Below are 24,928 nucleotides of genomic sequence, written 5' to 3'. Positions count from 1 at the left end.
ATTTCCTTAGATGTAAGTGGTGACTAATAATACTATCTCTCATAGAATAGGGCTACTGTTATTCTCATAGAATTTTGCTGTGTAAATTTGAAAAGAATTTAAGTGCTTTAGTACAGTACCAGACTCACAGTAAGGGCTTGATAAACACTAGCTGCTCTTACTATCACGATCAGTAACATTAAATATAATATTGTCAGGCTTAACAATTAGGAAAAATATTAACTGTCCATACAAATAAAAACAAAAGCCTTCCCTGAAATAGGTTATAGTCAACAGAAAATTCTTTACATTTGCGCTGTTTAATATGTACCTGTTACATTTTTAAAAGACAGTAATGTTTTCTAGTTGGATGTTCTGGGAAACCAAATAAAGTAGATAACTGTACAGTAAGATAATCGAAAAAGGATGTCTTTATAAATAGCTTAAAAGAGTTCCCCAGATGCAACTCGAATAAAGGAAATAAAAGGCTGACTTGAGGTCAGAGCAGAATTCCTTACTATGATTCACTAGACGCTGGAAACCCCAGCCCTACATTTTCCCATTCCCTCTTGGTTAGAAAAATTTACATTGGGGGAGCATTATACTCTTGAGGCTATTTTCTAAAAAAATTTCTGAATTTAGATATTAAGTGTGTAATCTTAGGGCAGTTCCCAGGTTTTAAAAATGGGTTCAAAAATTTTGATGGGAGTATTTGACAAAAATTCTTGCAAGTTGTCCTTATGACTGAAAGTAGGTATTTTTGGTTACTGTATTTGGGTGGCAAATACAGGAATATTATATCATAATTATTTAGATATTGTGGCATTGACTACAATAATTCCTTGATGACTAAAGAGTAGCTGTTTTTCATTGCTCTTATTATCCTCAAAATAAAACAAGGAAAAGACTTGCTCACTGTTACCTCTATTCTAGGTACAGTATTACTAGTGATTAGAGCTAATTTAAATTAATTGGCTAATTGTCCCCTTTTGTGAGAACTATGGGGAAAGGGGTAATTGTGAAAGAGTAAAACAGTTGAGTCTGTCATCATTTGGAATATACTTAAAAGTGTCATGTTTTAAAAAGTTGGCTTTCTAAATGTGTTTTCAGGGTATATTTTGCTCTCTGCAGAAAATTCAACGAGGCCATCTCCCTAAATTCTGAACTATGTTTTTTTCAGATTTGTTGTTGTTGTTGGCTATAAATGTATTGGAATGCAGGTATCTGCTTATTAGTCTTCATAATAACTTAGCAAAGACCTAGCAACTGTAGGGGAATAATAGTAAGATTTAGAAATTTCAGATTGGAGTTTTTAACTCAAAGATCATGACTCATCATTGTTAAATGAAATCAAAGAATGGGTCATAACCAGTTTTTTAAAAGATGGAATGAAATACAATGCGTGTATGTTGGGTTGTGTGAGCTATGATATAAACTATAATCTTTCTGTATAAAAATAAAGTTTGAAATCCACTATCTTAGATGATCTTTCTGCCCCTTGCTGACTGGTCTAGTTACTTTCATCTCTCTGTGTTGCCATTTCTGATGAATGGGTGTTGATAAACATGCATACTAACTTTTTAAGAATGTGTTAATAACCCATTAAGAACCTGAATGAATGAACACTCTCCGAGACTAGTACATTATCTTACAGTGATATCAGATTTTTCTCATGTTTTGTTTTGTGTTATTTGTTTGTTTTTGGGTTTGTGTATATTTCCAATCTTTTTATTTTAGAAAATATTGATGCTGATGGACAGGGATTTTGTCAAGGAGGATTCAGCATTGATTTTACTAAAGTAAGTTCTCATTTAAGACTGAATGAGATTCAGATCTACCTTGTTATCTAAACCATGGTTAAAAATTACTGGATAATACTTCGTATTCTCTGTAACTATTACCTGTTTTATGGAAACATCTAATAAAAATTACCCTTGCATTTGATATCCTTTGCTTGATACTGTTCTCTCCCTAGGAGACGTTGCTTATTTGAAATATTCATCAAAAAGGGAATGGAAAATAGTAGAAAATCTCCTTAGCAGAAGATAGACAGCAATTATGACTTAATATTAAAACTTCCAGTTGGATAGATTTACGGACTGTTATAGTAAAGCTTTCTATTTTTGCCTGAAATTGAGTTTTCATAAAAGCTATCAATGGGAGTTTTTTACAAATCAGGGTTTAGTTAATAAAAGTTGAAAAACATGCATGTTTGCCATCTATTATGTGCCCATAGGCAATAAATAAAGATGAAGAAGTTTAATTACTGTAAGAAATCTCATATATAGGGCTTTATGTATTTTTAAGCTGATATGCTCTCTAGAGTTGATAATTTTTCATCTTTTTTTAAAAATAATAATTCCATGTATATTTTCAAAGGAAATTTTTCTTAAATATTTTATATAATTTACTTTTGTCTTTGTGTGGTTTTTTGTGGGATATATGAGCATTTTGAATAACAAATTGAGAAAATTAATTACTCCTAGAGAAGTCTCAAAAACACATTGCTTGAATAAAAGTAGAGCTTTCTTAGAAAACTTAATATGACTTAGAAAACGTAAGCAAAAGTACCTTAAATTTACTAAAAGCACAGAAACTATAATCATGGTTCAGAGAAACTAATAAAGCATTTTCTTATTTTTATAAATTTATATTTTTAATCTTAAATATTAGGTACTAATAATTTTAGTTAACTCTCCTTATCAAGCAGTTAATTTTAATTCACTCAGTTTGAAACTCATAATTCAAAATTTATTCATAATTACTCATAATTTAAAATTTAAGGAAGCAGAACAAAGAGAGGTAAAGTGTATTAACACATAAAAGGTTTCAACTTGGATGATGTATTTTCAAATAGATGTTGTATTAAAACAAGAAGTGTTCATAGTTTCTGTACTTAAACCAATACAACTATAACCCCAGAAATATTCCCATACCATGAATAGTCTTTGCTAAATTAACTGCTGTCTTCAACTCATTTCTGAAAAGTGGTGTCATTTTAAAGCAGACAACTTAGAAATATCTTTTACATAGCCAAGGCAGGAGATTGTTGAAAGCTTCAAAGGCTGTATGTGTATTTGGAGAAAGTTTTTCTCTTTTCTCCAGCGAGAAGAAATTTTTAAAATATGCTCAAAACACTATCTTGAATTAGATACTTGTAAATTATTACAGATATAAGAAATGTTAGTCAAGTGTAATTTGTATACATAACATACCCTGAAAAATGTACCCTCAAACCTCACTCCTGTTTAGATCTACATGACACTACAAATTTTGCTTTAGCTTAAAAAAAATTTAATGATTATTAGAAAGGAAATTTGTCAGTGTAGTCACAAATGTAATAAACAAAATTAAGGAGTGACTTTTTTTCTTATTGTAACTAATAATACTTTGCTGACAGTACTTCATACCAAGTATGTGAAGCAGTCAAGATCTACAGAATCTGTATGTATATATGTATTTGTATATTTTCATATATTAAATGAATATAGGCCTACTTTTTAATAGTTATTGTATTGTGTTTTAGAAAAGGTACAGTGAAAATTATGGAATCAGCTGGGTTTAAGATTTATGATTTTGTTTGCTTTAATGTATATGCATATATATGTCATATATACATGAATGTGTAGCTTTTATGTTTATTATATTGCTCTCAGTTTTTAAAGCTATCTGTTTTAAAATATATATCTTTTTGTTTGATTTAATCTAGGCTGACAGAGTACTTCTTGGTGGTCCTGGTAGTTTTTATTGGCAAGGTAGGTTAATCTTTTTAAAAAATTACCCAGTAATGACTATATTTCAGACTCATCTGGCTTATCATGTATTTTTGCTGCTGCTGCTGCTGCTGCTAAGTTGCTTCAGTCATGTCCGACTCTCTGCAACCCCATAGACGGCAGCCCACCAGGCTTTGAGACTTTTCAAATTATTTAAAAGAAAGAAATGAAAAAATTAAATGGATAACCACTATCTATATATAATTAGTTTAAAAAGGACTGTAACATCATATAAGGTATATGTAAAATATATAACAATATATGACATATGCATTTCTAGTAGAAAATAAACTAAATATTTTAAAAGTAAATTATAAAGTAATTTAAAGTAATTAATTTTTATTGCTTATATACTTCATCTCTGTACTTTAGAGGAAATGATATAATTAATCATTAGGAAGTATGAGGAGCTGTAGGTAAATTGTGGCCTTCCAAAAGCTCATGGTTTTAAAATTAATTTGCACATTAGATTATTGATGTGGTTATTTTTTCATTAACCACTGACATCAAGAATGATTTCTTTGTATCTGGGAAGTTGTAAAAATAGAGGATCTTACTAAATTTCAAAAGAATATATTAGCATTGGTGATTGAAGTAAAAATCTGCATTCTTTAGTCATTTCCAGAGGATTAATAAAATTGCCATTTGAACAAATGTATAACAGGTCATTATTTTCTTACACTTTGAAAATTGGTAACTATATCTGCTTATTTGATTTATGTTTCATTTATCATTAGAAACATAATTATTTATTTAGTCAATGTATTCATATGTTTATTTTCTGTTAAAAAGTACCATTTACCAAATCAAGACTTTTTTGTTTATTGGTATTCTGTTATTCAAGCATTGCCAATATTTGGAAGAACTGGAAAATCTCTGACTATATTGATTTGCAAGTACTTTCTGATTCTGAATTTTACTTCTGTATTCTGCTCTGTGCTTTCTTTACTTGTTTCCTTATAGGAAAACCTGTGCTTTTGCTTTATAGAAAGGGAACTAAAGAAAGAGATTTGCTGAAGGAAAAACAAGGTGGAAGGAAAATAAGGAATGAAAAGTGGGAATAAGTGAGAAATTGGAAGGGATGGCAAAGGAGAAAAAGAAAAATCAGGCAAAGAGGATCAACATGACACATATTAACTAAAACTGAAAGATTTGAATTTCTGTGAATTATACCTCTATTGGAAGATGAAATGATGTAGGAGAATTATACTTGAGTTTTGCAGCCTTACAATAAAAATGAAAATAGCAGTTCTAATTATATGTAAGAAAATATATATTAATGCTTTCTAGTTAGCTATAAAACATGGGTTCATTTTCCTCTTTGCTGCTAGGTATATCATTCAGTGGAAGAGAAGGAAGTGTCTCGTGGGCATGTGTGGGAACCAAAGATGGGTTTTTTGATTCTCGGTCAGGACTTTTTAAGAGACACAATTGTGAATATATTAAAATTACTTGTTCTTTTAATACTTTGAATATTGCACAATGCAGGCATTCCTGTTTATTATAAATTAGCACAGATACTATTGATTTATTATAAATGATATATGATATGTTACTAAAAACTCAGTGACTGGGCAGATAATATTTTAATAAGATTAAAATCAGCATGTTTCATTGGGAATACATAAGATGTTAGGATGAATTTTCCCATAGATCTCAGAATTGTCTCTGTAAGAATAGAGAAAATGATAATGATGTTTTATTCCAAAGACATGATAAATGTTCCTGTGTTCTTTGAATCAACAAATATTTAAGGAATCCCTCCTATGTGTTAGATACCATTTAGGCAAGATGATGGGATTCCCCAATCGCTCAAGCAGTAAAGAATCCGCCTGCAATGATGCAGGAGATGTGGGTTTGATCCCTGGGTTGAGAATATTCCCTGGAGAAGGAAATGGCAACCCACTCCAGTGTTCTTGCCTGGAAAACCCCATGGACAGAGGAGTCTGGTGGGCTGCTGTCCACGGGGTCACAAAGAGTCAAGACACAAGTAAGCACACACACACGCAGGCAAAGATAATAAATTAGTGATCCAGACAGAAAGTGTTCTGCCCTACAAACTCAGCGTATGTGACTGGAAAAATTGGAACTAAACTGATAATCTTTAGCTATTACGATTTTCTTTCTGAAATAGCAGAAATGAAGAGATTGTTTTCTGTATGTTACGGAGATGGCATTTAATAAATCAAACAGCCTTTCTTGGGTACAAGGAGGCAATCTGACTTTCATGTAGGTGTCTGGCTTTCTTGTGTACTCGATAACTTAAGGTTGTGAAGAAAATGCAGTCACTCATTCAGGCTGCTGCATAAAGGTGTCCAAATAGCTCATTAAGATTGACAAACCATTAGCCAGACTCATCAAGAAACAAAGGGAAAAAAATCAAATCAATAAAATTAGAAATGAAAATGGAGAGATCACAACAGACAACACAGAAATACAAAGGATCATAAGAGACTACTATCAGCAATTATATGCCAATAAAATGGACAACGTGGAAGAAATGGGCAAATTCTTAGAAAAGTACAACTTTCCAAAACTGAACGAGGAAGAAATAGAAAATCTTAACAGACCCATCACAAGCACGGAAATTGAAACTGTAATCAAAAATCTTCCAGCAAACAAAAGCCAGGTCCAGACGGCTCCACAGCTGAATTCTACCAAAAATTTAGAGAAGAGCTAACACCTATCCTACTCAAACTCTTCCAGAAAATTGCAGAGGAAGGTAAACTTCCAAACTCATTCTATGAGGCCACTATCACCCTAATACCAAAACCTGACAAAGATGCCACAAAAAAGAAAACTACAGGCCAATATCACTGATGAACATAGATGCAAAAATCCTTAACAAAATTCTAGCAATTGGAATCCAACAACACATTAAAAAGATCATACACTATGACCAAGTGGGCTTTATCCCAGGGATGCAAGGATTCTTCAATATCCGCAAATCAATCAATGTAATACACCACATTAACAAATTGAAAAATAAAAACAATATGATCATCTCAATAGATGCAGAGAAAGCCTTTGACAAAATTCAACATCCATTTTTGATAAAAACTCTCCAGAAAGCAGGAACAGAAGGAACATACCTCAACATAAGAAAAGCTATATATGACAAACCCACAGCAAACATTATCCTCAATGGTGAAAAATTGAAAGCATTTCCTCTAAAGTCAGGAACAAGACAAGGGTGCCCACTTTCACCATTCCTATTCAATATAGTTTTAGAAGTTTTGGCCACAGCAATCAGCAGAAAAAGAAATAAAAGGAATCCAAATTGGAAAAGAAGAAGTAAAACTCTCACTGTTTGCAGATGACATGATCCTCTACATAGAAAACCCTAAAGACTCCACCAGAAAATTACTAGAACTAATCAATGATTATAGTAAAGTTGCAGGATATAAAATCAACACAGAGAAATCCCTTGCATTCCTATACACTAATAATGAGAAAATAGAAAGAGAAATTAAGGAAACAATTCCATTCACCATTGCAACGAAAAGAATAAAATACTTAGGACTATATCTACCTAAAGAAACTAAAGACCTATATATAGCAAACTATAAAACACTGGTGAAAGAAATCAAAGAGAACACTAATAGATGGAGAAATATACCATGTTCATGGATTGGAAGAATCAATATAGTGAAAATGAGTATACTATCCAAAGCAATTTATGATTCAACGCAATCCCTATCAAGCTACCAATGGTATTCTTCACAGAGCTAGAACAAATAATTTCACAATTTGTGTGGAAATACAAAAAACCTCGAATAGCCAAAGCTATCTTGAGAAAGAAGAATGGACATGGAGGAACCAACCTGCCTGACTTCAGGCTCTACTACAAAGCCACAGTCATCAAGACAGTATGGTACTGGCACAAAGACAGAAATATAGATCAATGGAACAAAATAGAAAGCCCGGAGATTAATGCATGCACATATGGACACCTTATCTTTGACAAAGAAGGCAAGAATATAAATGGATTAAAGATAATCTCTTTAACAAGTGGTGCTGGGAAAACTGGTCAACCACTTGTAAAAGAATGAAACTAGAGCACTTTCTAACACCATACACAAAAATAAACTCAAAATGGATTAAAGATCTAAATGTAAGACCAGAAACTATAAAACTCCTAGAGGAGAACATAGGCAAAACACTCTCTGACATATATCCCAGCAGGATCCTCTATGACCCACCTCCCAGAATATTGGAAATAAAAGCAAAAATAAACAAATGGGACCTAATTAAACTTAAAAGCTTCTGCACAACAAAGGAAACTCTAAGCAAGGTGAAAAGACAGCCTTCAGAATGGGAGAAAATAATATCAAATGAAGCAACTGACAAACAACTAATCTGAAAAATATACAAGCAACTCCTGCAGCTCAATTCCAGAAAAATAAATGACCCAATCAAAAAATGGGCCAAAGATCTAAATAGACATTTCTCCAAAGAAGACATACAGATGGCTAACAAACACATGAAAAGATGCTCAACATCACTCATTATCAGAGAAATGCAAATCAAAAGCACTATGAGGTACCGTTTCACGCCAGTCAGAATGGCTACGATCCAAAAGTCTACAAGCAATAAATGCTGGAGAGGATGTGGAGAAAACAGAACCCTCTTACACTGTTGGTGGGAATGCAAACTAGTACAGCCACTATGGAGAACAGTGTGGAGATTCCTTAAAAAACTGGAAATAGAACTGCCTTATGATCCAGCAATCCCACTGCTGGGCATACACACTGAGGAAACCAGAAGGGAAAGAGACACGTGTACCCCAATATTCATCGCAGCACTGTTTATAATAGCCAGGACATGGAAGCAACCTAGATGTCCATCAGCAGATGACTGGATAAGAAAGCAGTGGTACATATACACAATGGAATATTACTCAGCCATTAAAAAGAATACATTTGAATCGGTTCTAATGAGGTGGATGAAACTGGAGCCTATTATACAGAGTGAAGTAAGCCAGAAAGAAAAACACCAATACAGTATACTAACGCATATATATGGAATTTAGAAAGATGGTAATGATAACCCTATATACGAGACAGCAAAAGAGACACTGATGTATAGAACAGTCTTTTGGACTCTGTGGGAGAGAGGGTGGGATGATTTGGGAGAATAGCATTGAAATATGTATAATATCATATATGAAACGAGTCGCCAGTCCAGATTTGATGCACGATACTGGATGCTTGGGGATGGTGCACTTGGACGACCCAGAGGGATGGTATGGGGAGGGAGGAGGGAGGAGGGTTCAGGATGGGGAACACATGTATGCCTGTGGCAGATTCATTTCGATATATGGCAGAACCAATACAATATTGTAAAGTTTAAAAATAAAATAAAATTAAAATAAATAAATAAATAAATTTTTAAAAAAAGAAAAATCAGGTTTAACCAATTATGAAAGTAAAAATAATTTCAGTAGATTTTTCAAGTTCTAATTTGAAATTTGGTTGGGAAACAATCCTTGATTTTATGATTCCATTTATTTAACAATGACTTTTTAGTGAATTAAATTCTGTATTTATAAATTTTTGCTTTTTAGCAGAGACTAACTTTAAATACTAGCCTTGAATAGAAATAATTGTGACTTAAAAATAATCAAATTTCAGATTTAGGATCATGAAGAGTTGTTTAAGGCTAATAAGCAGAAATATTTATATCTAATCTATTTTCTTTCATGCAGGTGCTATCCATCATCTGCATCATAAGATTCTGCTAGAAAATTGTCAATTATTTTATATATTGTTTTCAGGGCAGCTCATTTTAAATTATAATTTATTTTATATATTTCTTTCAGGTCAACTCATTTCCGATCAAGTAGCAGAAATTGTATCTAAATATGACCCCAAAGTTTACAGCATCAAGTATAATAACCAGTTAGCAACCCGGACTGCACAAGCTATTTTTGATGACAGTTATTTGGGTAGGTAAAATCGAAATATGGATTCACTTTCTGGTGTTGCGGTAGATTCGTCCTATATTTGCATATGCTGCTTTCAGTAGAAAAATCTTTTATGTGAAATAGATTAAGATTTTCTTAAAATAAGGAACATATAATTTCAAATTGTTATTGAGTACCTAGATTATGTTGTATTTCAGTAGCTGAAATTTAAGGCATGATTATTTACACAGTGATAATAATAACGGATAGTCTTTAAGATGTGCTTGCTGCATTCTGGTTGTTGTTCTAAGAGCTTTATTGTTAACAACTCATTTATCCTCACAAGTCTGTTACAGTGTGCTGTTATTACTCCCATTTTATAGATAAAGACACTGAGGCACAGAAAGGCAAAATAAAGTCTGAAGTCTTTGCCTAAAGTCTTTCACTTATAACTTTGCTTTTCTCAGATTCCAACTCAGGCAGTCTGATTCTTGAACTTCTATTCACTGTATTAAACTACAGTTTTGGTTTAGGATTTATTTACTTTTGTTCTAAGTTTCTCTTATTCATTAAACCAAGTATACATGACAGAAATAGTATTTTGCTGATTGAGAAAATCTGTTGTTTGTTACTCCTTTACACCAGATTGCAAATTTGCCCTGTTTTTAACTGACTCCTTTGTAAAGTTGATAAAACAGTCTTATATTTCTAACAGAGATATACTATTTGAGTATTTAGCGCCATTATTTTCTTCAAGATTCATTTATCATGCACATGTGAACCCATTTCTCCTAGAGGACAAAATATTACATAATTAAAGGAATTAGTTGAAGGTATTTTCCAGGAAAGCTTAGCCTGCAAATAAGTTGAAGATAATCAGTTCTGCCCTGATGGTGTTTTACCTTTGGTTCCTCTTTAGGTTACTCGGTGGCCGTCGGAGATTTCAACGGTGATGGCATAGATGGTACGATGTGCTTGAACTAGATTTAATCGTCTTTAAAAAATTTAGACTACGCATTTGAAACAGGTGGCACTGAAAAATTTCAGCAGTTAAAGAGTTTTGAAACTGAGCATGGTCCTGGGTAAACCTCTTTTAGGTAGCCAAGGGAGCTGAGCGCCTCAGCGACCTCTGTCTGCTCTCACTTCCAGCTGTTTCTTCGGCTCTTTCCTTCTTACGTGTGGTGGGTTCAGTTCTCTTGGGGAGGCACAGTTTAATAGTTCCTGCTTTCTTTGGACACATCATCTGTAACTTTTTGAGCTCTGTCTATATCTTCTCTTTGTCCGTTTTTAGAGCTCAGTCTTGGGAGCCTAGACTTGGCCTGATTTGATCACGTTTCTGTATCATTGCAGCCTCAGCCTTGTTTCACTTGACTCTGGATTATTTTTTATTACTGTATGTACAGCTTTTCTTCATCCTTAAGCCCTTTTCTCTTGTCTGCTCTCTTTCACAAGATTATAAATACCTTAAGGGCACATGTGCATTTATTTGAAGTCTTCAAGAATCTTTCCATATTTTGTAAAGATTTGATTTTGTGGTTAAAATCAATGCTTGGGTCATTTATTATGGAGTCCCAAGTTTTTAAGATCTCATATTTACTGTTTCCTGAAATAACAAAACTTAAAGCTGTCTGACATAGCCACTTACTGTTGGAGTTGCCAGTATTGGTCTTAAAAAGAAGTAATTTTTTTCTTTTCAGACTTCGTTTCAGGAGTTCCAAGAGCAGCGAGGACTTTGGGAATGGTAGGAAACTTAAAAGGTGTTTTCTAAAAAATCTCTGGGTTATATTGAATTTTACTCTATTTCATATGCTTTTGTTTTTCTTGCACAGGTTTATATTTATGATGGGAAAAACATGTCCTCCTTACACAATTTTACTGGTGAACAGGTATGCTTTTGAAATGTTGTGGAGTTTGTTTTTTTTTGTTTATTTTTTTCACTTAACATTTTGACACCAACACTTCCTACTATCTTTAACAACTTTTCTTGGTAATATTCTGAGGGTTTAATATTTAATATATAGTAACTATTGGTTTAATAGTGGATATTATAAATATAAAATAGGCTTTAAATATTTCACCTTTGTTTTAACCAGAGTAATTTATTTAAGCAAAGCCTTTTGTAATTGTTAACAATAGTTTTTTAAAAAAGGAAATACAAAATCAAATTGAACACATAACAAAACTAAAAAATTTCCTTTTTGTTTGCTAATAACATTAAATTCTCTTTTAAAGAATGATCTATGCTTTTTTTTTTTTAAAGAATGATCTCTCTAAAGAATGACCTTTTAATTTTATTAGATGTAAAACAAAGCATGGCCAAGATGTGTTAAGTATAGATATTACAAGTAAACTTCATTTGTACTATATGAAATACAACATTCTTCAATTACTAATTAGTACTTTTAAGTACTGGACATTCTCTATAATTATAGGTGTTTTACAATATTCTCTATTGTATGTCTCAAAGAATGAAATGGTAAGTTAGTATAGGAATACCATGTTTTCGTTAATAATGAAATGCATTTCATTATTAATACATTTCATAGATTCTCCTTGTTTTTTTTACAAACTGAAAGTTTGTGGCAACCCTGAGTTGTCAGATGATGGTTAGTATTTTTTAGTGATAAAGTATTTTAAGATGAAGATACATACATTGTTTTTTTAGACATAATGATATTGCACACTTATAGACTATAGTAAAGTTTAAATGTTATATGTACGGGAAACCAAAAAATTTGTGTGACTCACTTTATTGGGCTGTTCAGTTTGTTGCGGTGGTCTGGTCTGGAACTGAACTTACAGCATCTCCGAGGTGTACCTGTAACAATAAAGGAAAACTTAAATCAGTGGTAGAAAAAAGCATCTCCTAGTTTGCACATCTAGGATTTAAGCCCACTTCTTGTTCAGTTGAGACTGTTTGGCTTTGCGAGAGGATTGATAGGCTGGGAAACTAGACTCGAGGTCCCCAGGAACGTCCCGCTTGTGTGGCCGTCAGGGTTGACATGTCAATTATCAGCTGTTATGGCTGTGGCAGGGGCGGCTATCCCTTTGTGCTGTTGTGGCTTCTTGTCCTCAAGCAGCTTCTGCAGTCGGGTGCCCGTGTGTGTCTCTGGGTCTTGTACTTGGTCCCTGATGCTTTCTCTTTGTCCTCAGCTCTTTTGTGGAGGAAAGCAGGGTTTGCATTAGGACTGACCTGGGTTCTCACTACTCAGTCTTACTGCATTGGATACGGTATTTAGCATTGTCAATCTGATGGCTTACGTACAAAAATAGGGATCCTGGTAGCTTCCTTATGGGGATGTGGTGAAAATCCAAGGGAAAAACTTCAATGATAATAACACAGGACAAGACTTTTCTCAGTCAGTGACATCCTTTCTTTGCAGTTTCAGGCCCAGTAACCTGAGAGACCACAATCCAAGAGTAGTATTCTGTTAAATTCCAGCCAGCACTTTATCATGGTACCCCTAATACAGCGCACTTTATTACACATGTTCTGACCTTGTGATTCAACACAGACTTTGTCTTTCATTTTCTCAGTTACACTGTATAAATTCAAAATAGATTAACCTGGGAATCTCCCTCCTGATAGCTCAGCTAATCGAATTTTGGAAGATTTACTAACCACTTTTTTTGGTTTGTTGATTCATCTTTCATTTTAGTTCATCTTTAGTCTGTCATCACTCCTAGTTCTGTTTTGTATGTTGGAATCTGTTTAGAACTTTTTTTTTTCACATGTATTTCCAGCCAGACTGCTCTGTCTATGATGGCCAGCAGTCTCCTGTGGTGAGGAGAGGACATTCCTTCTCTGCAAAACAAGCCCATGATAAACCCAAGCACATTTGTACTACATGCAATTTAAAAGCAAAACCACTGGCACATAATTGATTGAGATGTGAAACAAAAAGGAACTCCATTCTGTATCTTTCCAAACAGTAATTTCTTTTGAGTTGTAGTGGTTTCACATAGGAAGAACTATTTGCTGCTGCTGCTGCTAAGTCTCGTCAGTCGTGTCGGACTCTGTGCAACCCCATAGACGGCAGCCCACTAGGCTCCTCTGTCCCTGGGATTCTCCAGGCAAGAACACTGGAGTGGGTTGCCATTTCCTTCTCCAATGCATGAAAGTGAAAAGTGAAAGTAAAGTCGCTCAGTCATGCCCGACTCTTAGCGACCCCATGGACTGCAGCCTACCAGGGTCCTCTGTCCATGGGATTTTCCAGGCAAGAGTACTGGAGTGGGTTGCCGTTGCCTTCTCCGAAACTATTTATGACCTATTAAAATTAGTATTTATTATTTTTACTGCTCTGGCATCATTTATAACTTCTTGTGTTCAGTTGAAATGTCTTGTCTGTCTTTCTGGTAGTGTGTCTGGTGTCTTTGGGTAAGTAGAGAGGACAGGAGATAGGAGGTGAGGCCTCAGGAGGAGCCTTGATTGTACTTGGACTTGTGAATGGCGTGTGCTGAAGACACTGGAATGTCTTCCAAGACACATTGCTGTCTTGCCAGTAAATCTAGGAAAGTATACAAGCCTCATTAACTGACGGTCATTGTTTTGGTAGAATAAACAAAAGAAGAAACTTAGATTGAAACACTATATGCAGAGAAAAAAGTAATCCTTTCTATTTGGTAAATACACAACAAATATTAATTTTCTAAATTAGTTGGATGAAATTGTAAACATTTCATTTTCATCTCATTATCCAGATGGCTGCATATTTTGGATTTTCTGTCGCTGCCACTGACATTAATGGGGATGAGTAAGTTTTAAAAAATGTTTTCAGAAACAGTTTTCCTCTTGTGTTTATGAATGCTTTACTAAAACTAAACATTTTTCCTTCTGTTTCTCTGTCTCCTTCCCACTAATCTTCCTATTTAAGGAACCAATTTGATGCAGCCTTAATCATGAATACTAGAAAATCTTTATGTTGTTAATAATTCCTTTCAATAGCTTTTATAGTATGAAGGAATAAAATAATCTTATGAATTACTCATAGCTTCTTAAAAGAACTGAAGGAAGGTTTGAATTAGAAATGGTCATTTCAAATGTGGCCTTAAGAGAGGTAGAAAGAGGAAAACTTGAGTTTCAACTAAGAAAGAAAATGATTATTAATAGTCACATGGAATTTGATCTTGCCTTCGTGAAAACGATTCTGTTGTTTTAGTTACGCAGATGTGTTTATCGGCGCACCTCTCTTCATGGATCGCGGTTCTGATGGCAAACTCCAGGAGGTGGGGCAGGTCTCGGTGTCTCTGCAGAAAGCTTCGGGGGACTTCCAGACCATCAAGCTGAATGGTTTTGAGGTCTTTGCAAGGTTCGGCAGCGCCATAGCCCCTTTGGGAGATCTAGACCAGGATGGCTTCAATGGTAAGGAGTGTGAAGAGCCGAAGGTCCCTGATTTTCTGTGGCCACATGAAAAAGTCCTATACCCTATTTATAGAAGCTCACATGAGCAAACCTCCTTCCTGGAAGGAAGGATTTGAGTGACACACTAGGTTCAACGACAGGTTATTCATTTCCCTTAAAAATCAGAGGGGAATTTTCAAAAACTGACTCTCATGAGTTATTATACATGCAGCTCAAATTAGAGCATCAGAGTGGTTAATTTTTGAAAGGCACTTGCATTCCCAGGGAGCCCAGTGTGAGCTGGTGATTTTTTGTCTATGTCCTGCTTAGCAGCAGTGCCCTCTGCTGTCCATTCAGATACAAGTATAAAAAATGCTCCCAGGCCTATTGTCAAGGCAGTGCTGACCCTAATGCCTCCTTCAAAGGTATGATTTGATACTAATATTTTTAAAGCCGTAATTTTGTTGTGGCTATCCAGAATATTCTGAGGGAGGTTGTATCTCCCTTCACAGGGACAGATAAAAAAGGTATACGTTCACTTTTATCACAGTCCCACTTAATAATTTAATTAATAGCTATAGATAGCTTTAAAAATCAAAGTTGGCTTCTGCTATAGAGTGAAATGTAGATTACAAATCAGCAAGATTTTTTTCAAAAAGGAATGATACTAATAATCTTCCCAGAGGTCACAAAATGGAGAGTTGAACCGTGGGTTTGTTTGTATAATCAACAGTATATAGGGATATCCCCCCAAAAATGACAAGAAAGTTATAAATTAAGATGAAAACCTCAAAAAAGACAGATGACTCTCAAATCTCCCAATTAGTAGTAGAAAAGGAAAATGTTTGTTTGGCCTCAAGACTCCTCCTGCCACGTGGGTAGTGTTATGTCACGTGCTGAAAGTATCATCTCTAACCCTAGAAGTTTTCATTGTTAGTGGAAAAACTACTCAAGGGGACATTTTGCCTCCTAAAATAATCTTAAAGGTTGTTTTTTACCACCAGGAGAACATAAATGGAATTCTAGTATAAAACTCAATGTAGAACTTGAGAAGAATACTATAGAACAGATCAAATCATTAACTTTTGATAACAAAAACTACCTAGAAAACAGGGCCAGATTCGAAGTTCTACCTTGAGTAAATTTAACAGGTTCTTTGCTGAGGATGGGCCTGTCTCCAGGCATTTTGGGAAAACCTGGACATGTTTGCCTTCACCCTGTTTTGAGAATATTCCAGCCACTTTAAAGAACGTTTCTTTAATATCGTAATCCAGATAGTGTCTCATCTTGCTTTCCCTATTCCTATTAAAATGTACTGTGAACACAAAAATTATAAGCAGTGATAGCTAAAAAATATCAAAGTTTTATAACAGTTTTACAAAGAGATTTTACTTTTAGAGCTAGATACCATTGAGGATGATTTTTTCTTTTTTTGCTCCCAAAGTGTCTCCTGAGGTCTTATTGTCCCATATAGTCTGTATGTGTGTGTGTATTAATTATAACCTGGATCTTTTCCTTATTCAGACCTGATGACATTGACTCTTTTTTTTGTCTTTGCTCCTATTTTCCTCTCTTTCCACTTAACACCCACTGGGAAAACCCTAGGTATGATCAAGAGGGATACTGAAAACAATAATAAAATTAGGTTCCACAATTACGTGGAGTTTTTGTCAATACTTCTCCAGAAAGGCAGAGGGGGAAAAGCACAGAAAAAGAAAGTAAAATGATCAAAGGAGTAGATTGATTACATGAAAAAGGAGGGCTCTCCAGACTAGACAGATACCAGCCAAGAGAAGACATGATTAGAATATACAAAATAACAAAGGTAAAGAGAATTTTTTTAAAACTGTCTCTCAGTAGTAGAGCCATCTTCTGTTGGAAAATTGTATTTTAATAAAGACTTTCTTAGTGCATATGTCAATTTAGAATTTATATTTATCTTTTAAAACTTAAAGAAAGATAAAGAAGAACTTTTACGTAATTTTAAAACTACTTTTTATCTAAGGATAACAAATTCTTAGTTGGTGCTTACTGCAAGCTAAGCACTGTGGTAAGTGCTAAAAATGAGAGGATGAATTAGAGCCCATCCATGTCCTTAAGGAATTTAGCATCAATAGGAGAAAGTTTAATATGAACAAGTAAACACTAGAAAGTAGTCATCACAGTGTTTGAGATATTCCTGGGTATAACCGTCTTAAAAAATGAGTGACGAGGTGTCTTTGATGTCTCGGGAGGCTACGTTGACGGGGGTGAAACCACTTCAGGTATATTAAGAAAACTGAGGCAGTTTGAAATGGCTGGTATTTAGGGGCTGTTATAAGCAAGATGAACACATCTTTGTTCTTAGGAAATTTATGTTTTGTAGAGGACCAATAGCGTAAACACATAAAGGGGAAATTCAGGTAGTGATAAAGGCCGTGGGTTTAGACAAACAAAAGCAAGGTGATGCGATAGAGAGTGCCTAGACAGAGGAAGGAGAAGCTGTTACTCCACAGACGGGCCAGGGAAGAACGCTCTGCCAGTTTGGACAAACAGTAGGAGCAAAGCTTGAAAAGCTCTGGAGCAAGAGCCTATAAAGCAGAGGGCACAGCAAGTATAAATCCAGAGATGGGGGCTAACCTGGTGAGTTTAAAGGCCAGGATTGGTAGGAAGATCTGGGGTTGGGTTAGAGGTGGGGTGATGAATGGACAAACTAGGTGGCATTTGAATGCTTGGGGAAATAATTGAAGGATTTTTAAGAAGGAAAGTGACATGATATTAACATTTGGCAGTCTTGAGGAGAATGGATTATAGAGGCAAGAGTAGAAGTGGGAGGCACTTAGACTCCTTTAGGGGTCCAGGCAAAGGATGAGAATGGCTTGTCCAGTGTGGGGCCAGAAAGGTAGAGGGAAGTGGACATAGTATTCATAATATATTCTGGAGTTAAGAAAGGTTATAGTGACCATTTGGTTGTTTGTTTGTTTCTTTGTTTCTTTTTAAGAATTTCAAACTTTTAAAAAAATTCAGTATAAATTGATTAAGATAGAGATGAAATCATAGCGTTCATGTCTCTGAACCAGATTGACTTCTCAAAAAAACAAAACAAAAAACCCCCAAACCATGCCCAATTAAATTAACAAGAATTTTGAGAGCTAGAATGAACCTTAGATGAATATTTGGACATGTCCCCTCCTCTCTGTTTTAAGGATGAGTCATTTGAGGTCAAGAAAGGTTAAGTGATTTGTCCAAGATCAGACCCAGAATATATGGCTCCAAGTTAATGTCATTTCCATACTGTTTGCTTGAATCTCCTTGAGTTTGGTTTTTGCTTTTAAGAGTACCCTACTGAAGTTTGATATTTATCATGGTATCAATACATGGATTCTAAAGATGTTAGGATCTTCTCCACAGAAATAATGATGAGTACTATGACTTATTTTCTCCATCTATTCTCTCCTCCCTCCCACTCTCATATCTTCTTTACCTTCCCCCAACCCCTTTCCCCCCTCCTTACTCTCCCCCTCTTCCTTTTCCCCCTCAGATATTGCAATTGCTGCTCCATATGGGGGTGAAGACAAAAAAGGAATTGTTTATATTTTCAATGGAAGACCCACAGGCTTGAATGCAGTACCGTCTCAGATCCTTGAAGGGAAGTGGGCAGCTCGGAGCATGCCACCAAGCTTCGGCTATTCCATGAAAGGAGCCACGGATATAGACAAGAATGGATATCCAGGTGCTTCCTAGAAATAAATAGTGCATCTTAGATTTTTCAGTCCTAACAGCCAGTAGTAGTAGGTTGGTGCAAATGTAATTGCAGTTTCAGACCGTGGACTTTAAATCATTATAACTAGGTTCAAACACATCTTTGTTAATCAAAATAGGAACCATTACAATAAACACATTTTTGCCAGTGAGAAATAAGTTTGTTTAATCCTGTAGTGTAAAAATCTGTGCTTCAGGATTTGACGAACCTCTTGGAAAGCATTTTCTGTTTCCTGCTGGTTGTGGAAGCATTTTCGCTGCATTAAGTGGTCAAGATGCTTGAAGAAGTGGTAGTCAGTTGTGAGAGATCAGGTGAATATGGAAGATGAGGGAAAACTTGTAGCCCAATTTGTTCAACTTTAGAAGCATTGATTGTGCAACATACAGTCAGGGGTCGTTGTGAAGAAGAATTGGGCCCTTTCTGTTGAGCAATGCCTGCTGCAAGTGATGTAGTTCTCTATACATCTCATCAATTTGCTGAGCATACTTCTCAGATATAATGGTTTCACTGGGATTTAGAAAGCTATAGTGGATCAGACCAGCAGCAGATCACCAAATAGTGACCATGACCTTTTTTGGTGAAAATTTGGCTTTGGAAAGTGATTTGGAGTTTCTTCTCAGTCTAACCACTGAGCTGATTGTCACCAGTTTTGTATAAAATCCACTTTTCATCACAGGTAACAATATGATTGAGAAATGGTTCATTGTTGTTGCATAGAATAAGAGAAGATGACACTTCAAAAGAACTATTTTGATTTTCGGTCAGCTCACAAGGCACGTACTTATCTAGCTTTTTCACCTTTCCAATTGGCTTCAAATGCCAGACAAGTATAGAATGGTCAGCGTTGAGTTCTTCAACTTCTTGTGTAGTTGTAAGAGGATCCACTTTGATGATCCTTTCAATTGGTGGTTGTCAACTTCTGATGGCCGGCCACTACGCTCCTAATCTTCAAGGCTCTCATCTCATTTGGAAAACTTCTTGAATTACCAACGGCCTGTATGTTCATCAACAGTTCCTTGGCCAAATGCTTTGTTGATGTTGTGAATTGTCTCCGCTGCTGTCTGTGACCCACTTTGAACTTGAATAAGAAAGTCACTCAATTTTGCTTTTTGTCTAACATCATTTCCATAGTCTAAAATAAAATATACAGCAAGTATTAAGTCATTAGCAAAAAAACGTAAAGCGAGAAATGCACATTGAAATGATGTATAACATAACCCCATTCATTTAAGGATATATTCCAGTATCAAATGGCACCAACCTAATATTAATTACTTTTGCACCAACCTAGTATTAATTACTCCTCTCTTGATTCTATGTTATAAGTCAGTTTAATTTAGTATTTCAGCTGCTGTTCAAGCCCTGCCATTGTTCAAGGCAGGTGGTCATCACTGAGGGGGTATGGAGCACAGACAGCTCTGTTCCCTGTGATGTTTTCTTTAGGGGCATAAAAAAGTTCCTAATTCTTTTGTGATCCATTGTACCTGTCTTTATGGTTTCTCATGTACTTTTCTGCTTAGAAAGAGCTTTGTCAAATTTAGCTTGGGTAAGCCTATTGGACTACAGTCCATGGGATCACAAAGTCAGACACACTGAAGTGACTTAGCACACACGCATGCATATACTGTGAGATAGAGTTCTGATTTCATTTTTCCTGATTGTGAACCAGTGGTACTAGCTACGTGTAAAGATACGTGTGAAGACTAACGCATTCTGTTCTTGTTGATTTGGATGCTATCTGCTGTCATTCTAAGGATTCTAGGTACAGTTGATCCTTGGACAGTGTGTTAAGGGTGCTGACCCTCTGCACACTCAAAAGTTCATCTATAACTGACTACACTCGACCTCTGTATCAACAGTTCTGGTTGTGAACCAACCTCGGGTTGTGTAGTGCTGTAGTACTTTCTGTGGAAAAAAAAAAAAATCCATGTATAAGTAGATTTTCACAGTTCAAACCCATGTTGTTCAAGAATCAACTGTGTTTGTATTTTGGTTTTATTTTGTTTCAAAAACAGAAAAAAATTTTGTTTTGTTTCAAAACACAAAATTCAAAAATTTTTTTGTTTCAGAGAAAGAGAAATTTAAGTCCACAGGCAAATGTATCCCTATGGCTGATGCATGTTGATATATGGCAGAAACCAACACAATATTATAGTTATCCTTCAGTTAAAAGGAAATAAATTAAAAAAAAAACTAAATTAAAAAAATCCACAGGCATCTATAAAGCTTTTACCTTTGGGAATGTGTGTTTGGGTGGTATATCCTTCTTCATTGGTGCTGATTTTTACTCAGTATCTATTCAGAAGATTCTTATCTACCTGGATGGATGAAAAAATTAGTGTTATGAAAGTGTTTGTCATTGATAATAGTGTAAAGTTTTCATATAAATTTTAGCCTTTTAGATGTTGTCTTAAAATCACTGATGAAGAACTTTGAGTCTATGTCTAAATCTAATCTTTATTATGTACATGGAGAGCTTTATAGAATGGTATGTGAATTTTAAAAAACTATTATTATTAACGTATTTTTTCTATTCTCTTTTAAGACTTAATTGTAGGAGCTTTTGGTGTCGATAGAGCTGTATTATACAGGTAAGACTTTCCATATCTGATACTACAGGAGTGTTATGAATTATATGGAAGTTTTATAGTTAAGTACCAGTGCTTAAATTTCATTTTAATTTTCTTGAATTAATGATAAAATTTGTTCTTTCTATTCAAGATTCACTTCAGGCAAGGAGGAGTGATACAAGGAGATCCCCAGAATAGAGAAAGCAGTAGATTGTTTTTTATTAGAAAAGCATTAAGAATTTTCCATCTTTGTTCTTTAAATTTGTTCAAAGATGTTCTCCTGTGTTTTAGATTTTATGAATTTAAAAGTATACGAGTTACATTTAAAAGTATAAAAGTTACATTTTCCTCTAAGAGACAAGAAATTAACTTGGTATTTGTGCCACAGTATTCTGAGACCACTGGGGAAGGATGTAATGACTCCCCAAATAAATATTTTTATCAGAGTAATATGTGTAAATCTACATGTCTCTAGTTCCCAGCTTCATCCGTATTTCCAGTAATTCTCTGTGTTTCATCAGTTCCTCATGCCTTACGGTATCATCTAGCTTCGCAAGTAGATTAAGATGTTTACACTTCTATGGACTGTGCTTATATCTGGCAGGAAAACTAACGCTCTTGTGTAGTGTAGGTCAACTTGATTGTGCCTCTCAGAGCAGCTTGCGACCATACAGGTTCTTGGATTTGTCATGATTGGAACAAGCACACTGACCTGAGCCTGCTGTATTTTTTTTACAGAGCATAAACATGTACATCTGAACTTTGGAAAACTATATTTATTTTAATTTATTGTTTAGTTTTAAAAATTGCTATTAATAGTAATAGCAGTAATACAGGCATGTGGTAAAATGTCAAGCAATATAAAAAGGGCATACAATAAAAAATATATACTTCCTCTCACACCAGTTACTAGTTCATTAGTATATCCTACCAGAAACATTCTGTGCATTACAAAATTGTGTGTGTGAATATGTGCACGCATCCTTTTTACATGGTGGTTTTTTTTCCTGTCATACTAAAATTCTCTCCTGGCTAATATCATCCCATATTAGTGCAGATGGCTTTACAGCACTCATCTCCCTCTTGTATTGCAGCTGCATTAGGTAGCTATCCCCCGACTTGTTTAATCATCCTGCTTTAATGGGCTGTGTTCAGATAGGTTGTGACCAGTGGTCCTGCTTTGCCTGGAATTGAGGGGGCTTTACCAGGTCATGGAACTTTCACTGATAAAATCAAGACAGTCTGGGGCAAACTGAGCTGTTTGGTCTTTCTACGTTTAGATTGTTTCTATTCTTTGTGCTATTACAGACACTGCTTTAGTGAACATTGTGCTGTATACACCATGAACGTGATCCTGAAGTACTTAGATCAGTGTATCATTTTAAATAACTTTTTTTCTTTTTTTTTAAAACCAGGGCCAGACCAGTTATCACTGTAAATGCTGGCCTTGAAGTGTACCCTAGCATTTTAAATCAAGAAAATAAAACCTGCCCTCTGCCTGGGACAGATCTCAAAGTTTCCTGGTAAGGGTTTTTGTTTAATAATAGTTATAATTATTGGTTCAATCATTATAAAATTAATTGAAAATGGGGGAGTGGGCTGAAATATTACTGAAACAGTTTCTATGGATATACTCTATTTTCTTGTCATAGATTGAATTTACAAATATTGTTCCAAAGAGGGTACATATAAGCCTCTAGAAATATTCTATAAACTAGTATAAAACTAATTTTTGAAAAATGAATATATCAAAAATAAAAAAACCAGTGAACATTTTGATTTTGATTTTGATTTTTAAAAACTAATGATGTTTTTCAGATTTAGTATCTGTGACTCATTGTATGAAAAGAATTATTTTGCTTGAAGGTATTGGTCTTCTATTTGTTCTTTTACTAATTTCTGAAGAAAAATGTAACTTTTTCTGTAAACTTAATGTCTGAAATTCTTCTCTATTTTTCAAGTTTACATTTTTTATTACTTTTCACTATATCATGTGATTTTTTTTTTACTATTTTTTATTTTATTTGTATTTATAATTTAAGATTTTTTTCCTTTAAACTGACTCATGTTTTACTTTAAAACATATTAAAATAAAATGGAGAAACCAGTCTTTCTCATGCATGTCAACATAAATATAAAATTAGTAATGAAAAGTCCTGATCCATATAAACTGACTGTAAGTACCCAACTTTGGGAAACAATGTTCGTGTTTCTTACTTACACAGAAAAATCAAAGAGAACTTATATATGAAGGGTTGAATGATTGGAAGCTGGGAAAATTTTACTTCAAATGATCTAATGGAAAGATATTTTTCCTGATTTTGTTTTTGAAGTATTGTTATTATTAAAATCATTTTTCAAAATTTTGTTTATAATATATAAAACAAACATGTATACAATAAAAATTTTATTTCTTTCATCAGAGTGCTTTAAAAGTTCAATAGTATTTGGTCTTCATTTTCATTGATTGGCAGTGACATTTTCAAGGTTTTGCTTATTCTGGTAACAGTGTGAAGGCTTTGAATACATTAACTAGAGCAGTAGCTTTCACATGTTTTTGATTATAGGATGAAACACATTTTACATCATAATCCAGTAAACATACGTTTTTAAACTTAAGTTTCATGAAATCTTACCCTTGATACTTACATCAGTTTTACACATACATTCGTTTTTTTAAGATGCTGGCCACAGCCCAGTAAACTGATGTCATGACCTAGTAATAAGCTGTGAAAAATGCTATTCTAGAGGAGCTCACTAATTAAAGGGAGCTTTGCGGGGCTTTTAAATAAGTGAGATATTTATTTTAAATCTGGACTGTCATTTTCCTCATTTAGATTTGTCAAAGAGATTCTATAAACTTGAGAGGAGGTTAGGAACTTTTTTTTCTTTTTTGTCTCATTAAAGTATTGTGAAAGGAAATGTGCCTGTTACTGAAGAATGAGTTAGAATATTCTGTATAGTTTAATGTATAAAAATAATATTAAGATGTAAAGAAAGATACAAGGCTTCACAGTGTAAACTAAGTATTAGAAATGTGAGATTTAAAAAAGAAGAAATGTGAGATTTGGATGATATTAAAAAATGTTTAAACTGGATTATGGGATTTGTATGTATTTTTTATTTTTTTACAGTTTTAATGTCAGGTTCTGCTTAAAGGCAGATGGCAAAGGAGCACTTCCTACGAAGCTTGGTAAGTGTTCTATGGAAAAATTATATATAATGGTGCAGCGTATGCAGCACTTAAAAAAGTTCTAGGATATCTGAATAACTATTCAGATAGTTGTTATTTTTTTTTTATTTGAATGTTTATGTAAAAGACATTTAAAATTACAACATAATTATTTTGTTTGGCAGCTCTTAAGCCAGTTCAGAGATAATACATTTATTTATTGGCATTCTGAAAAATTAGTGATAAATACGGCCTTGAGAAAGTTAAAGTTACAAATGTGAGACAAATGAACTTCAGGAAAAATGAATATCATTGCTTATAAAGTCAGTTACCTACTGAGAAGTTTATATTTTATGTGCCGGAGAAACCCTGGTAATTTCAGGAGTAGAAAGAGAGAAGAAATTTAGAAAGAGAGAAGGAGAAAAAGTTTTGACCACTAAGTTTAA

General features: G+C 34.3%; 1 protein-coding gene across 2 annotated transcripts in view; it reads left to right on the top strand.

Annotated features, from left to right (window-relative positions):
- Positions 1-24,928, top strand: part of ITGAV (integrin subunit alpha V) — a 109,236-nt gene that overhangs the window by 56,097 nt on the left and 28,211 nt on the right. For both annotated transcript variants that reach the window (XM_070802534.1, XM_070802532.1), the window contains exons 5-16: positions 1,717-1,778; positions 3,689-3,734; positions 9,574-9,699; positions 10,577-10,621; positions 11,355-11,398; positions 11,487-11,543; positions 14,359-14,411; positions 14,817-15,019; positions 18,519-18,710; positions 21,286-21,331; positions 22,726-22,833; positions 24,445-24,503. In XM_070802534.1, the coding sequence (XP_070658635.1) occupies positions 1,717-1,778; positions 3,689-3,734; positions 9,574-9,699; positions 10,577-10,621; positions 11,355-11,398; positions 11,487-11,543; positions 14,359-14,411; positions 14,817-15,019; positions 18,519-18,710; positions 21,286-21,331; positions 22,726-22,833; positions 24,445-24,503 (1,041 nt within the window). The remainder of the gene's footprint in view (positions 1-1,716; positions 1,779-3,688; positions 3,735-9,573; positions 9,700-10,576; positions 10,622-11,354; positions 11,399-11,486; positions 11,544-14,358; positions 14,412-14,816; positions 15,020-18,518; positions 18,711-21,285; positions 21,332-22,725; positions 22,834-24,444; positions 24,504-24,928) is intronic.

Source organism: Bos indicus, chromosome 2 (assembly GCF_029378745.1).
Source record: "Bos indicus isolate NIAB-ARS_2022 breed Sahiwal x Tharparkar chromosome 2, NIAB-ARS_B.indTharparkar_mat_pri_1.0, whole genome shotgun sequence".
Lineage (NCBI taxonomy): Eukaryota > Metazoa > Chordata > Mammalia > Artiodactyla > Bovidae > Bos > Bos indicus.
Note: the sequence above shows the minus strand (reverse complement) of the source record. Positions and strands in the feature narration are given on the sequence as shown.